The sequence below is a fragment of the Oncorhynchus clarkii genome, chromosome 10 (assembly GCF_045791955.1).
Source record: "Oncorhynchus clarkii lewisi isolate Uvic-CL-2024 chromosome 10, UVic_Ocla_1.0, whole genome shotgun sequence".
In the NCBI taxonomy this organism is placed as follows: domain Eukaryota; kingdom Metazoa; phylum Chordata; class Actinopteri; order Salmoniformes; family Salmonidae; genus Oncorhynchus; species Oncorhynchus clarkii.
Window position 1 is genome coordinate 18,992,456 of NC_092156.1, and position 16,074 is coordinate 19,008,529.

General features: G+C 41.0%; 1 protein-coding gene across 1 annotated transcript in view; it reads left to right on the top strand.

Annotated features, from left to right (window-relative positions):
- LOC139419186 (alpha-tectorin-like) overlaps nt 1–16,074 on the top strand; it is a 77,718-nt gene that overhangs the window by 10,830 nt on the left and 50,814 nt on the right. Inside the window, exons 7-9 of the mRNA XM_071169181.1 lie at nt 1,063–1,189; nt 1,504–1,620; nt 10,610–10,964. Of these exons, the coding sequence (XP_071025282.1) occupies nt 1,063–1,189; nt 1,504–1,620; nt 10,610–10,964 (599 nt within the window). The remainder of the gene's footprint in view (nt 1–1,062; nt 1,190–1,503; nt 1,621–10,609; nt 10,965–16,074) is intronic.

Below are 16,074 nucleotides of genomic sequence, written 5' to 3' on the forward strand. Positions count from 1 at the left end.
GACATGATGTCAGCTGGTCTTTGTGGCAGGACTCAAATGCAGTGGAAATGTTTTTTTGGGGGATTCAGTTCATTTGCATGGCAAAGAGGGACATTGCAATTCATCTGTTCACTCTTCATAACATTCTGGAATATATGCAAATTGCCATCATACAAACTGAGGCAGCAGACTTTGTGAAAATTAATATTTGTGTCATTCTCAACTTTTAGCTACAACTGTATATATCCATAAAAATGATGCTGATTCATGATTTCGACTGGCTGAGAAAGGTTGCCTGGCTGTGTCTCGTCCCAACTCCTGACATGTTCATTAATATGGGAGGGACATCTGGAGATTGTTCAAATATGCAAATTCAATGTTGCAAATGTCTGAGAGACAGACTGCAAGATGTAAACAAATATCCACTGTTGAAAACAACTAAATGTTAGTCTAAAAGAAATGTGAGATACTTTTTATAGTGGTGATGAGACAGCCTGGCTGGGCTGATGAGACAGATTGATCAGTGAGATGGAACAGAGTAAATGGGCATTTTAACGTCATAGAGTTAGCTGGTGTTAACTTCTGGAATGCGTTTTTAATCTACATTCAGGATTAGACCCATCCGTTGTATAAACACAAATCCCTCTTTCCTCTACCTAATAACTCTTCATCCACTATTCCTGTTTTCCTTCCCTTTTCTCCTGTTCTTACTCCTCTGCTTCTGTACCTTTCTCATGCAGGACAGGGAACCCTCTGGAAATCAGTAGGTCTACTGAGAAGAGCTTAAGTTCTGTTACATTCCAATGTATTTTAACACTACATTTGGCATTTTAAAGGCATTTTACCCCCTTTTTATATAGGCTAAATAAATTTAACTAATATACACACTCATTCAATCACTGAAAGAGCCCTCTATGATCTCTCTGATGTGAAAATAGATGAGGACTATGTATTGTATTGTACTACTTCTGTACGCCATAGTCAATACTGTATCCTGGCCTTCCATAGAGAATGAGTGCTGATCATTTCCATATCCTTGGGTGTGTGCATGCATGCGTGTGTTTGCACATGTGTGTCCTAAAGGACTTAACCGATGGGAGGACATAGAGAGGCTGAATTTCTTCCCTAAGCTGGAGGAGGCGAGGCTGATGGGGATTCCCTTACTGCAGCCTTACACCAACAAAGAGAGACGCAGCCTCACCGTGGCACAGTGAGTGTACACACACACACACTTACATTTTAGTCTTATCCAGAGTGATTGAGTTAGTACTTCATCTTAAAGGTAGCTAGGAAAAGCAACCACATGTCACAATACCATGTCAAAAAATTATTCAATTAAGCAGCTATCGGCAAAGTCACTACTAGTGAGAAAAGGTGTTAGTGCAAGAAAAGTACAAGTACAATGGTAGGGTGTTAATTATTTATTTGAGTTTGGGGGGGGTTATTAAACCTGTTGAATACACACCTGTTTCATTTGTGTAAATGTGTCACACACACACACACTCAATCTTTGTCCTTTTGCAGGTTGCCATCTGTGACTGTGTTGAATGGGAGTGTGGTGATGGAAGGAGAGAGGGAAGACGCTGAGAGGTTCTTCATCAGACATTACCTGGACTGTTCTGAAGAGATGCTGCCTCAGAGGTACTGTTGACACACATACACACTCCACACTCTGTTGAGGTAGAGCTACTGTATGTCAGGTTAACTGTAAACACACGCACACATTTTTCTTCTGATATGAACCACAAGGTTGTTCTTAATAGCACTATCATTCCTCTGAGACAACAACCTCAACAGCAGACAGGAATCACTGAGTCAGTACCTCTCTCTGCTTATGTTAACACTCCCCTCAGTGTTCTAACACACCTGACATCCCGTAACATATTGTCATCTCAGGACTTCCCATGATGGGAATTTTATTGGGGGGGGTTTCGGGCCCATGCATAAAAATGAATCGGCCCACGCTTTTTGCCAGCCACATTCCACTTAACCTTAGGAGAATGTGATGGAAGGATTTTCGGGGGGAAAGCGCGCTCCTTGACTGGGGGAAAGTAACCTTTGCGAGACAATGGCACCAGTCACTGCCTACTCAATGACTTCTTTGTGCCTCTGAATACTCAGATCGGAAAACCGATACACAAGGTGGCAGGTAGATTATTTTTTTGACCTCCTCCTCCTTCACTCGTTCATTCGCTCTCTCTTTTCTTTTCCTTTAAGGGGGAGATTGAGAGCTTGACTCATTTCCCTGTGTAACCAGACCTGTTGTAGCTCGGCTCTGTGTGAATATTGTCCTCCTAATTATGTGGGGAAAGTGCCTTTTTTGGTGGGGGGGTGCTTGGGTTTTCTTTTTCTCTGCAGGTGTGTTTCTGCCAGTGGACCAATGACTCCAAACCAACACAGCGTCCCCACAGTGTCTCAGATTAATCAGGGTACTGCAATGGAAGTGTTTCAAAGCCGCAAACCGCTTTCTTGGTTTTCTTTTGCTCACTTTTCTCTGTTTAATTATATTTCTCTCTCTCCTTGCTTTTTAAACAACTGGTGAACACGGCAGCCTGCACAGATTTGAGACAGCTGCCTTTGAATAACCGTAGCCTAGTCTTAGTCATAGCTATAGATGAACAGATCACCTAAAAATAATATATTATTATACTAATACAATTTCTCAGAGAAAGAGATTCTGTTTGCAATACTGTAGCACCCTCTCCTTGCGAGGATAATGACACTGAGCCTTTTTCTACAATGTTTTATGAGATTGGAGAACACGTTGGGAGGGTTCTTAGACCATTCCTCCAAACAGAATATTTCCAGATCCTTGATAGCCTTCGTCTGCTCTTAGACTGCCCTCTTCAATTCAAACCACAGGTTTTCAATGGGGTTCAAGACTGGAGACTGAGATGGCCATTGCAAAATGTGGGTTTTGTGGTCAATTAACCACTTTTTTTGTGGATTTTGATGTGTTTTGGCATATTTTCTTGCTGCAAGATCAACTTGTGGCCAAGTGTCAGTCTCATGGCAGAGGCAACCAGGTTTTTGGCTAAAATGCTCTGGTACTTAGTAAAGTTCATGATGCCGTTGACCTTAAGGGCTCCAGGACCAGTGGAAGTGTAAAATATATTTTTTAAATAAAATCCCCATAACATCAAAGATCCCCCACCATATTTTACAGTAGGTATGAGCTACTTTTCTGCATATGCTTCTGTTTTTCAACACCAAAACCACCGCTGTTGTGCATGGCCAAAGATAAATATTTTCATGTCAACTGATTAAAGCACCGCCTGGAGTTTGATAAACGGAATTGGCACTTGGATTTGAACCAGTGCTATGGTCAGGTGACATGAAAATAGAGCTATTTGGTGGTCGCAAGCAGCTTTCTGAAACAGTTTGGGGAGATTGAAATGATGCGAGAGTGGAGAGACTGGGGAGGCTTGGGGTAAGGAGAGAGAGAGAGGAGGGGTTTACAAGAGGGGTGTGGTGAGGAAAGTGTGGAGAGGAGTGCACTTGAGGTAAGGAGAGAAAGAAGGGGCTACAGAGGGGTCTGGGTAAAGAAGGGGGGTTATAAAGAGGAAGGGCCTTGTGATATGTAGAGATGGGGCATGGGGTCATTATTAAGAGACAGAGTAAGGGGATTGAGGGCATACCGGGGAAGTGAGGAACTACAACGTAACACAAACCTTTTAGCACGTCATCTCTCAACCAGGCAGCTGAGGAGGATTAAAGAACAGAGAGTGAGAGTGGCATGAAATGCCAGACGATAAGTCCCTAAGAGATCTCGGGTAGATACAAGGTAAGGTATTAGCCCCAATACTTTTGGCCGTGTATAGAAACACGGGTATTAAATGAATGCCACAGCTTTTTTTCAGGCACCACAGGACCATTAAAATTGGCATTTAGCATTACCATACCTCCATTATCTCTCGCAATGTAATTTACAGAGGTGTATGAGTGGTTAGTTACCACATTAAATGAGACCTTTAAGTGAGAGTAGAAATGGGCTTCTCACAGAATGGCACTTTGTGCACTGACTGGGGCCTTGGAGTAGAATTCCCATGGCGGTGGCACACACACGCACTGAAACCCCGGCCAGGCGGGGTTTTGGGGGTGGGAAGGGGAAATTGCTTTGATTGGCCCAGATGGTATAGTAGCTTTGAAAAGAGAAAGGCTTTTTCTCTGGGATTTTATTTAATCGTTCCTTATCTCTACCTCAGTGTTCCCTTGAGGGGGGGGTGGGGGCTTTCTCACGGCTGAGAGAGGGGTAGAGGGCTCACTGTGTTTTCCGAACGAGCACACCACTCTTAGCGAGCACACACAAACACACACTCATTCACTAACACATTTGTCCCAACTTACCACCACAGTGTCAGAAAAAGCCTTTTTCTTAGATAATGATTAGACTATAAAATACTGCAAACCTTTTCACTATGTTTTTCGCTGGTGTTATCGTTCAGATATATTCATTGTATATTAAACTGAAAAATATTATGCTTGTTTGAGAGAGAACAGTTTGTCTCAGTGTATATCACGTCTGCAAAACATGTGGGATTAAAATGGTCTGTTTCCCATAATGTACAGTGCTTTCAGAAAGTATTCATACCCCTTGAATTATTCCACATTTTGTTGTTACAGCCTGAATTCAGAATTGATTTAAAGTGATTATTTTTCCCACCCTTCGACACACAATTAATTTGTTAGTATAAACTTTTGCAAATGTATTGATAATTAAATACGGAAATATATAATTTACATAAGTATTCACAACCCTGAGGAAATACATGTTAGAATCACTGTTGGCAGCAATTACAGCAGAATGTCTTTCTGAGTAAGTCTCTAAGAGCTTTGCACATCTGGAGTGTACAATATTTGAAAATTAATTATTTTAAAAATTCTTCAAGCTCTGTGAAGTAGGTTGTTGATCATTGCTAGACAGACATTTTCAAGTCTTGCCATACATTTTCATGCCGATTTAAGTCAAAACTGTAACAAGGCCCCTCAGGAACATTCAGTGTCGTAAGCAACTCCAGTGTATATTTGGGCTTGTGTTTTTAGGTTATTGTCCTGATGAAAAGTGAATTTGTCTCCCAGTGTTTGTTAGAAAGCAGACTTTTCCTCTAAGATTTTGCATGTGCTTGACTCTATTCTGTTTCTTTTATCTTAATTAACTCCCTAATCTTTGGTGATGACAAGCATACCCATAACATGATGCAGCCACCGCCTTGCTTGAAAATATGAAGTGGTACTCAGTGATGTGTTGTAGGATTTGCCCCAAACATAAAGCTTTGTATTCAGGACCTAAAGCCAATTTCTTTGCCAGATTTTAATTTTTTTTTACTTTAGTGCCTTATTGCAAACAGGATGCATGTTTTGGAATATTTTTATTCTATACAGGCTTCCTTCTTTTCACTCTGTCATTTAGGTTAGTACTGTGGAGTAACAACAATGTTGTTGATCCATCCTCGGTTATCGCCTATCACACCCATTAAAGGATGCCTGTATCTTTGTAGTAACTGGTTGCATTGATACACCATCCAAAGTGTAAATAATAACTTCACCATGCTCAAAGAGATATTCTTCAATGTCTGCTTTTTTTTAACCCATCTACCAATAGGTGCCCTTCTTTGCGAGGCAATGGAAAACCTCACTGTTCTTTGTGATTGAATCTGTGTTTGAAATGTACTGCTCGACTCGGGGACCTTACAGACAAGTCTGTGTGGGGTACAGAGATGAGATTGAATTTAATTTATTTTGGCTAACAGACATACAACAAAGTGTACAATGTGGACCGAGGATATCACTTAAAATTATTAATTAAAACGCTTGTTTCCAACGTGGTTCTCGATTGGCAAATACAATAACACAAAAAATGAATAAAAGGCTAGACAAAATTACAAACTATCATAAATACATTAATTTATATTGACATCCTAAAAAGTGGCACTATTCACTGCCCTTCTCCCTAACCTTAAAAATCAACCATATTCATTTCACATTTCAACCTTAAAAAACAATCTTCATTGCACATCATACCTATCATTCAAATAAATACACCTGACCAGCAGTAGAGGGCACAAGGGGCAGTGGAGTGGTTTCTCTTACTTTTTCCAAATGAAAAACCTTTGCCTGCTTTTTAAAGCTTATGCTTTTTATTTGCTTGATCTCCAAGGGGAGGCTATTCCATAGACAAATGCCTGTATAGAAAACGTGCTCCTCGCAGTACTGTTTACTCTTGGGGTTTTACAAGACATCACACTAGCGCTGATATTGTGACTGTGTTGGTTAAGACCATATCAATGTGGTTTTTCATATAGCCTGAAGCATGATCATTTAAGATGTCAAACATACGATTAAATTTAAGTTGGTCCACTCTGCACTTAACTTTAATCTTAAAATATCTAGTGTTATGATCTAAAATGGTGAACAAATTTACATTTTTTATAAAGAATTTTAGCAGGTCTCCAGAAAGGGATTGATGTAGGGACAGACCATGATAAGGTACACTTGTTTTAGATTAATTATCCTTATCGATTAAGTTTTTCCTAAATGTAGCGACAATTTGTTGTCAGTCAACCAATCTCTAACAAAATGCAATTCCTTACTCAGGGTCTCCTCTATGTAAAATGTATCCTTTCCAGATACCACTATGGCTGAGTCATCAGCATAAAGTAGTAGTTTACACTGTTTCTGGCATATCATTAACGTATATTAGAAATAAGAGAGGCCCTAAAATTAATCTCTGCGGTACTCCACAGGATATTTCTTTGGCCTCTGACAGAACATCACCAACATTACATACTTGTGTTCCGTTGTTCAGATAAGACCTATACCAATTCACTGCTACATCATTTATACCCATGCATTTTCAGTTTCATCAGGAGAATATCATGGTCCACAGTGTCAAATGCTTTCTGCAAGTCTAACATGACCATACCTGCATAGTTCCCCTTCTCACTTTCCTGCTTGATGCGGTCAAAAAGGTGTATAAGGCAAGTATCAGTAGAATGAGCTGTTGTAAAGCCAGATTTGAGTTCATAAAGAAGCTTGTGCTCGAAGGTATCCCTCAAGTTGATTTTAAAAACAATTCTCTCAACAACTTTGGATAAGGTGCTGAGGATCGACACAGGCCTGTATTTTCCTAAATTTGTCTTACTGCTCTTCTTGTGGAGCGTAACCACCCAGACTTTTGAGATCATTGGGAAATGTACCAGCACTAATAGAAAGGTTTACAATATGTATTATCATTTTAGCAGTGACACAAGCGCTATCCTTTATGAATCTTGCAGGAAGGTTATCCAGCCCAGTTGCTTTGTTTGTTCTCATTAAGCATAGTAGATTGGAAACTTTGTCCTCTGTTACCATGCACGGCTCAAACATACCTTTGCTATGGTAAAAGTTGTTAATGAAAGACTGGCCATAGTGTCCAGAGCAGGTGGGTAACTTCTTAGAGATGAGGCTATAGTGGTAAAACCTTGTTCATAGCATAAAACATAATCAATATCCAGGCCAATATTACAGGATTTTGAGCCAATATTCTTACATTTTCCACAGTTTAAGAGGCTGGTGTAAGTTGTCATTATTAACAACGTCGTTATAATGTTGGGATTTGGCCTTATCCGTTTTGTATCTTTCCTATAGTTAATATAACCATCATAATCGTATTGTAGATTTGTCCTTTTGAATTTGGCCAGGCAGTGATCCCTTTTCCTTTATAAGGTCTAAGATCTCGGAGGTGATCCATTTCCCTGACCACTGTTTGATTCAAATTAGTTTCGTCGAGTGCCGACAAACAGATCTTTAAAAAGATACCAAGCTTGATCAACATCACAGTTTAGTACATGAGACCAATCCAAATTCCCAAGTACTTCTACAAAACATTCCTTTGAGTATTGTTTCATAGACCGTACATTCATGAAGTTATTACCTGGCTCAAGCAGCATTTTGGATTTCTTACAGGTACAGTAGGTTACCATATGATCACTAAATGCAATATTTAAAAGTCTTGACAGACATATGTTCTCTTGGTCTGACACAATAATCAAGTCCAAAGTTGATTTACTGTCAATACATACCTGGGTTGGCTCAACAATCAGTTGTTTCAGTCCAAATAACTGATTAAAGTTATACAGGGCATTTACTTGTGTACTGTTCTTGGGTGATAACTGCACATTTGTATTAAAATCACCAAGCAAAATACATTCTCTATCAGCAAATACTTTGATCACACCAATTTGATTCAAGTAAATAATAGATATTGTTCTGCTTAGGAGGAGGCCAATAGCAGACACCAACAGTGACAGGACGACATTTAGGAAGAAGTATATCTACCCATGCAACTTCAAGACCTATTTTCAGTTATAAACAAGGGTTAAAAAACACTTAATACCAAGTAAAAACACACTGCCACCGTTTCGGTGAATTCTATGAATGCTATAACCCCGTTAGCTCAACGTTATTGTCCTCAATTGACCCATCGAGCCATGTCTCAGTCACAGCAACTACTGCAGCCCAGGTGTTAGAAGCGAGGTGTTTTAATTCCTCTAATTCCGATTGCAGGCTCCACGCGTTCACATGGATAAAGTGAAGTCCTCTCCGATTGTAACAGTCAAACATGTCATTTTCTGTCCCCACTACTGATAAGTCGACTATCTCATCTAGATTGCACTCATCATCCCTGCTTGTGTCCAGCATCCCAATGTTTGGCTCCGTGTTTAAACAGCATACATTGCAAACAAGCTAAATGTTACTTTGAGACTTTACAGCTTCATTATATGACATGGGTTGGATATCTCCATACTTTATGTGAACAAACACATCACAAATGTCACAGGCCACCAGTTCTTCGGTCTTACCACAGTTTGGGCATAGTTTTCTAGCTTGCTTTGTGGTGTTTGGACCAGGACAGCGGTGTATATTGCCACAGAGTAGCAGACTGAAAGTAGCCAGCAGCTAGAGACGGACATTAAAAAATCATCTTAAAAACTTATTGCAACAGAGTGAGTCAATGCAACTTATTATGTGACTTGTTAAGCACATTTTTACTCTTGAACTTATTTAAGCTTGCCATAACAAAGGGTTGAATACTTTGACTCAAGACATTTCAGCTTTTCATTTTGAATGAATTTATACACATTTCTAAAAACATAATTCCACTTTGACATTATGAGGTATTATGTGTAAGCCAATTACACAATCTCAATTGAATCCATTTTAAATTCAGACTAACACAACAACATGTGGAGAAGGTCCAGGGGTGTGAATACTTTCTGAAGGCATTTGGAAAGTTTTCACACCCCTGGACCTTCTCCACATTTTGTTGTGTCACAGCCTGAATTTAAAATGGATTCAATTGAGATTGTGTCATTGGCTTACACATAATTCCACTTTGACATTATGAGGTATTATGTTTTCAGAAATGTTTGCAAATCTATTAAAAATAAACGGATATCACATTTCCATAAGTCTTCAGACCCTTTACTCAGTACTTTGTTGAAGCACCTTTGGCAGTGATTACAGCCCCGAGTCCTCTTGGGTATGACGCTACAAGCTTGGCACACCTGTACTTGGGGAGTTTCTCCCATTCTTCTCTGCAGATAATTTCAAGCTCTGTCAGTTGGACTGGGAGCGTTGCTGCACAGCTATTTTCATGATGTTCGATCTGGTTTAAGTCCGGGCTCTGGCTGGACCACTCAAGGACATTCAGAGACTTGTCCCGAAGCCACTCTTGCATTGTCTTGGCTGTGTGCTTAGGGTTGTTGTCCTTTTGACAGGTGAACCTTCGCCCCAGTCTGAGGTCCTGAGAGTCTCTGGAACATGTTTTCATCAAGTATCTCTCTACTTTGCTCCGTTCATCTTTGCCTTAGTCCTGACTAGTCTCCCAGTCCCTGCCGCTAAAAAACATCCCAGCAGCATGATGCTGCCACCACCGTGTTTCACTGTAAGGATGGTGCCAAGTTTCCACCAGATGTGATGCTTGGCATTCAGGCCAAAGAGTTCAATCTTGGATTCATCAGACCAGGGAATCTTGTTTCTCATGGTCTGAGAGTCTTTAGGTGCCTTTTGGCAAACTTCAAGCAGGCCGTCATTTGCATTTTACTGAGGAGTGGCTTCCGTCTGGCCACTGTACCATAATGACCTGATTGGTGTGCAGAGATGGTTTCCTTCCCGAAGGTTCTCCCATCTCCACAAAGGAAATCTAGAGCTCTGTCAGAGTGACCATCAGGGTCTTGGTCACCTCAATCAATTGAATTTACCACAGGTGGACTCCGATGAAGTTGTAGAAACATCTCAAGGATGATTAATGGAAACAAGATGAACCTGAGCTCAATTTCGAGTCTCATAGCAAAGGGTCTGAATACTTATGTAAATAAGGTATTTCTGTTTTATTTATTTTTATTAATGTGCAAACATTTCAAAATAAATGTTTCACTTTGTCATTATGGAGTATTGCATGTAGATTGCTGAGGATTCTTTTATTTATTTTATCAATTTTAGTATAAAGTTGTAACGTACCAAAATGTGGAAAAGTCAAGGTGTCTGAATACTTTCCGAAGTTACTGTATGTACAAGACTGACCAATCACCACTATTCTTGAACAAATGACCAATCCCAACCTCCCATCCATCCTGTCCTATCTCAAAAGGTACCACGTCCTGGTGTCCAAGTACGGGCAGCTTGCCCCGTTGGCAGAGGTGGACCTGCGTCCGCCCTGCACGGCCACCCTGGAGGTGCGCTGGGGCGAGCGGACGGAGGCGCTGAGCCTGCGGCTGGAGCAGACTGTTGGGGAGCTCAAGAAGGAGCTCAGGGCGCTGGTGGGGCTGCCAGCCAATGGCATGCGACTGTACTACATCGCCCGCGAGCTGGGCTCCGCGCTGGGACCTGAAGAGATGAAGTACAGCAGCCGGGCACTCCACTCGTACATGATCCAAGACGGGGATGAGATCCTGGTGGTGCCCAAAACCAAGAGCCGCACCATCTCATCCACCTCCTCCGACTCCTAAGAAGTTGTGTGTGTGTGTGTGTGTGTGTGGAGGACTCAGGGCTTAATTACAGACTGACCAGCTTCTGGCACCAACTTTCTATGCAGTCTCTTTTTTTTAATTTTATTGTTTTATTCTGTTTCCTAAATTACGTTGATTGTAAAGATGTTTATTAGCAAAGCCTCTTACTGTACACACACACACACGACTCTCATGTATGCTACATGCACACTATCACACTGAGGGCTCAATTTATGGCTAGGTGCGAAGCACCGCACTGCGATTTGCGATTGCGCTTGGTCTGTCAAAAGAGAGCACAGAAGAGTCTTTTATCAGAAATATTTATGGTTTTTAAGTAATGTTAACCCAATAGCATAGTCCCCCTCTCTCCCACTCAGTCTTGAACCACGTGCTTCAGATGTCCTGAGATAACCTCTGAGTCAGAATTAGAGGGTGGTGCACTGAGAGACGCTCCATTGAGCTTTGAGGATGATAGAGCTTGTGACACACAGAGACCACACGGAACATCACTGACCTCAACTCACACAGGTGACCTGGCGGAAAGGGGAGGAGGGGAGGTGCACTGCACTCAGGTTGCTTCAGGTCGTCTTGCTGTCTGTTTCCTCATGAATGGAGCAGCTCTCTACCCCCTTGCTGAGGGGAGTGGGGATGGGATGTGAGGGGGAGTGGGTGTTGGAAGGAGAACCCCAGCCCAACCTCGCTGGGTAACCACACACCGGCCGCTGTGTCACGGTCACTTCCTCTGTGCTTGGATTTCAATTGGTTCACCCAACAGGCTGTGGCCTTCCTCACCTCTCTCTATCGCTCCCTCTCTCGTCCTCTCTCCCCGTCTCACACCTCCACTGGAACCAGTGTCCATTGTTTTAGTCGACCCTGGGTCAATGATACACCCCTGGAATTTGTGCTCTCCCATTGGTGCATGTTGTCCAATAGGTGTCTTCAGATTCAGAGACCTTCTGCAATTGGCAGATAGATGTGAGAAATGACCAATGGGAAATCACATCTGGTTGTTCCCCAGTCCTATGGATAATTTCACTCAGTGTTTGTTTGCATCAGTTTACATCTACTCTTATAGATGGGAGAAATCCGTAAACCAAGGTGAACCACATACTGGGTTTATTTACCAATTACTCTACCAATTACATTTTCCCTTTTTAATCTAAATTCCTCTGATGTTTTTTACATTACATATTATGTGGAAAAATGTAAGAAAAGTATGTTTGCAAAAGCTGAATGAACGTGACTGTCACAGCTAGGCTTTGTTTAAATAACTGGATGACTTTTGTCCTTTGGGAATTATTTTAGGTGAATCTCAGGTGCTTCTTGATCCTTTAATGTTGTGTTTGCATGATTGGTAATGGTAAAGTGTGTAATATATGGTATGTGGGCTGGGACCATGGATTTTTTAAAAGTGGGCCATTTAATATTTGGGATTGCATGCACTTTTAACAAATTAGAGGTACCTACACTAAAAGTGTATACTATAGTATGTGTTTATCTGATGTTACATGAAGTTATTGGAGGATGATCAGATCGATAACTATTGTTTAGTGATTAAGATTTTTTTCTGAAAGCTTCAATGCCTCCAGTACATTTTTTTAAATGTTATTTTGTCTTTGGCTAAAATCAAATTGAATGCACACATAATTTATTTACCAATGTTTTCCTGCAGACTGTTAAATCTGACTATTTGTAGCACTGTAATTTACTTCTGTCTACAACCTTTTACCATCTGCCTTGATATCTGTAAATAAATGTTTTAGATACTTTTGGTTTTATGAGAACGTTTTGCTTTATTATGGTGGTGTTTTATGGTTTTCTCTTATATTGGCAATGCTTTATTTTACAGACCTATTTCAGATCGTATTTACCTAGAACTTCTTGTATAACGGAATTACGGGATAACAATGGATATTTTCTGCAACTTAATCTATGTACTTCAAGGAATTCAATATAGTTGGTAACATTCCACCAAATTGTTGTAGTGGTCTTTGTATCAATGAATGCCAAAGAAACCAGAAGGAAATTGTTATATAATTGTTTGTTTTATATTATTTCTAAGTAAATATTGGACTAAGGAATAAAGCATTGCATTTTTCTTTTACTTTTTCATATGAACAGTATACTAACATAGAGGCGTAGGACCATATCGTCACATGGCTGTTTTAATGTTGTTTTTTATTTCCCCTTTATTTAACCAGGCAGGCCAGTTGAGAACAAGTTCTCATTTACAATTGCGACCTGGCCAAGATAAAGCAAAGCAGTGCGACACAAACAACACAGAGTTGAACATGGGATAAACAAACGTACAGTCAATAACACAATAGAAGATCTGTATACAGTGTATGCAAATTAAGGAGGTAAGGCAATAAATAGGCCATAGTGGCAAAGTAATTACAATTTAGCAATTAACACTGCAGTGATAGATGTGCAGATGAGGATGTATAAATACTGGTGTGCAAAAGAGCAGAAAAACAAATATGGGGATGATGTAGGTGGTTGGATGGGCTATTTACAGATGGGCTGTGTACAGCTGCAGCGATCGGTAAGCTGCTCTGACAGCTGATGCTTAAAGTTAGTGATGGAGATATGTCTCCAACTTCAGTAATTTTTGCAATTCGTTCCAGTCATTGGCAGCAGAGAACTTGAAAGAAAGGCGGTCAAAGAAGGTTTTGGCTTTGGGGATGACAGGTGAAATATACCTGCTGGAGCGTGTGCTACGGGTGGGTGTTGCTATGGTGACCAATGAGCTGAGATAAGGCAGAGCTTTACCTAGCAAAGACTTTTAGACGACCTGGAGCCAGTGGGTTTGGCGACGAATATGTAGTGAGGACCAGCCAACGAGAGCGTACAGGTCGCAGCGGTGGGTAGTATATGGGGCTTTGGTGACAAAATGGATGGCACTGTGATAGACGGCATCCAATTGGTTGGTTTTATAAATGACATGGAGGATCGGTAGGATGGTCAGTTTTACGAGGGTATGTTTGGCAGCATGAATGAAGGAGGCTTTGTTGCGAAATTCTAGATTCTAGATTTAATTTTGGATTGGAGATGCTTTAATGTGAGTCTGGAAGGAGAGTTTACAGGCTAGCCAGACACCTAGGTATTTGTAGTTGTCCACATAATCCAAGTCAGAACCGTCCAGAGTAGAGATGCTAGTCTGACGGGCGGGTGCGGGCAGCGATCGGTTGAAGAGCATGCATTTAGTTTTACTAGCATTTAAGAGCAGTTGGAGGCCACTGAAGGAGTGTTTGTATGGTATTGAAGCTCGTTTGGAGGTTTGTTAACACAGTGTCCAAAGAAGGGACGGAAGTATACAGAATGGTGTCGTCTGCATAGAGATTGATCAAAGAGTCACAGCAAGAGTGACATCATTGATGTACAGTGTCTTGCGAAAGTATTCGGCCCCCTTGAACTTTGCGACCTTTTGCCACATTTCAGGCTTCAAACATAAAGATATAAAACTGTATTTTTTTGTGAAGAATCAACAACAAGTGGGACACAATCATGAAGTGGAATGACATTTATTGGATATTTCAAACTTTTTTAACAAATCAAAAACTGAAAAATTGGGCGTGCAAAATTATTCAGCCCCTTTACTTTCAGTGCAGCAAACTCTCTCCAGAAGTTCAGTGAGGATCTCTGAATGATCCAATGTTGACCTAAACGACTAATGATGATAAATACAATCCACCTGTGTGTAATCAAGTCTCCGTATAAATGCACCTGCACTGTGATAGTCTCAGAGGTCCGTCAAAAGCGCAGAGAGCATCATGAAGAACAAGGAACACACCAGGCAGGTCCGAGATACTGTTGTGAAGAAGTTTAAAGCCGGATTTGGATACAAAAATATTTCCCAAGCTTTAAACATCCCAAGGAGCACTGTGCAAGCGAAAATATTGAAATGGAAGGAGTATCAGACCACTGCAAATCTACCAAGACCTGGCCGTCCCTCTAAACTTTCAGCTCATACAAGGAGAAGACTGATCAGAGATGCAGCCAAGAGGCCCATGATCACTCTGGATGAACTGCAGAGATCTACAGCTGAGGTGGGAGACTCTGTCCATAGGACAACAATCAGTCATATATTGCACAAATCGGGCCTTTATGGAAGAGTGGCAAGAAGAAAGCCATTTCTTAAAGATATCCATAAAAAGTGTTGTTTAAAGTTTGTCACAAGCCACCTGGGAGACACACCAAACATGTTGAAGAAGGTGCTCTGGTCAGATGAAACCAAAATTGAACTTTTTGGCAACAATGCAAAACGTTATGTTTGGCGTAAAAGCAACACAGCTGAACACACCATCCCCACTGTCAAACATGGTGGTGGCAGCATCATGGTTTGGGCCTGCTTTTCTTCAGCAGGGACAGGGAAGATGGTTAAAATTGATGGGAAGATGGATGGAGCCAAATACAGGACCATTCTGGAAGAAAACCTGATGGAGTCTGCAAAAGACCTGAGACTGGGACGGAGATTTGTCTTCCAACAAGACATTGATCCAAAACATAAAGCAAAATCTACAATGGAATGGTTCAAAAATAAACATATCCAGGTGTTAGAATGGCCAAGTCAAAGTCCAGACCTGAATCCAATCAAGAATCTGTGGAAAGAACTGAAAACTGCTGTTCACAAATGCTCTCCATCCAACCTCACTGAGCTCGAGCTGTTTTGCAAGGAGGAATGTGAAAAAATTTCAGTCTCTCGATGTGCAAAACTGATAGAGACATACCCCAAGCGACTTACAGCTGTAATCGCAGCAAAAGGTGGCGCTACAAAGTATTAACTTAAGGGGGCTGAATAATTTTGCACGCCCAATTTTTCAGTTTTTGATTTGTTAAAAAATTTAAAATATCCAATAAATGTTGTTCCACTTCATGATTGTGTCCCACTTGTTGTTGATTCTTCACAAAAAAATACAGTTTTATATCTTTATGTTTGAAGCCTGAAATGTGGCAAAAGGTTGCAAAGTTCAAGGGGGCCGAATACTTTCGCAAGGCACTGTATACAGAGAAGAGTCTGCCCGAGAATTGAACCCTGTGGCACCCCCATAGAGACTGCCAGAGGTCTGTACAACAGGCCCTCCGATTTGACACACTGAACTCTATC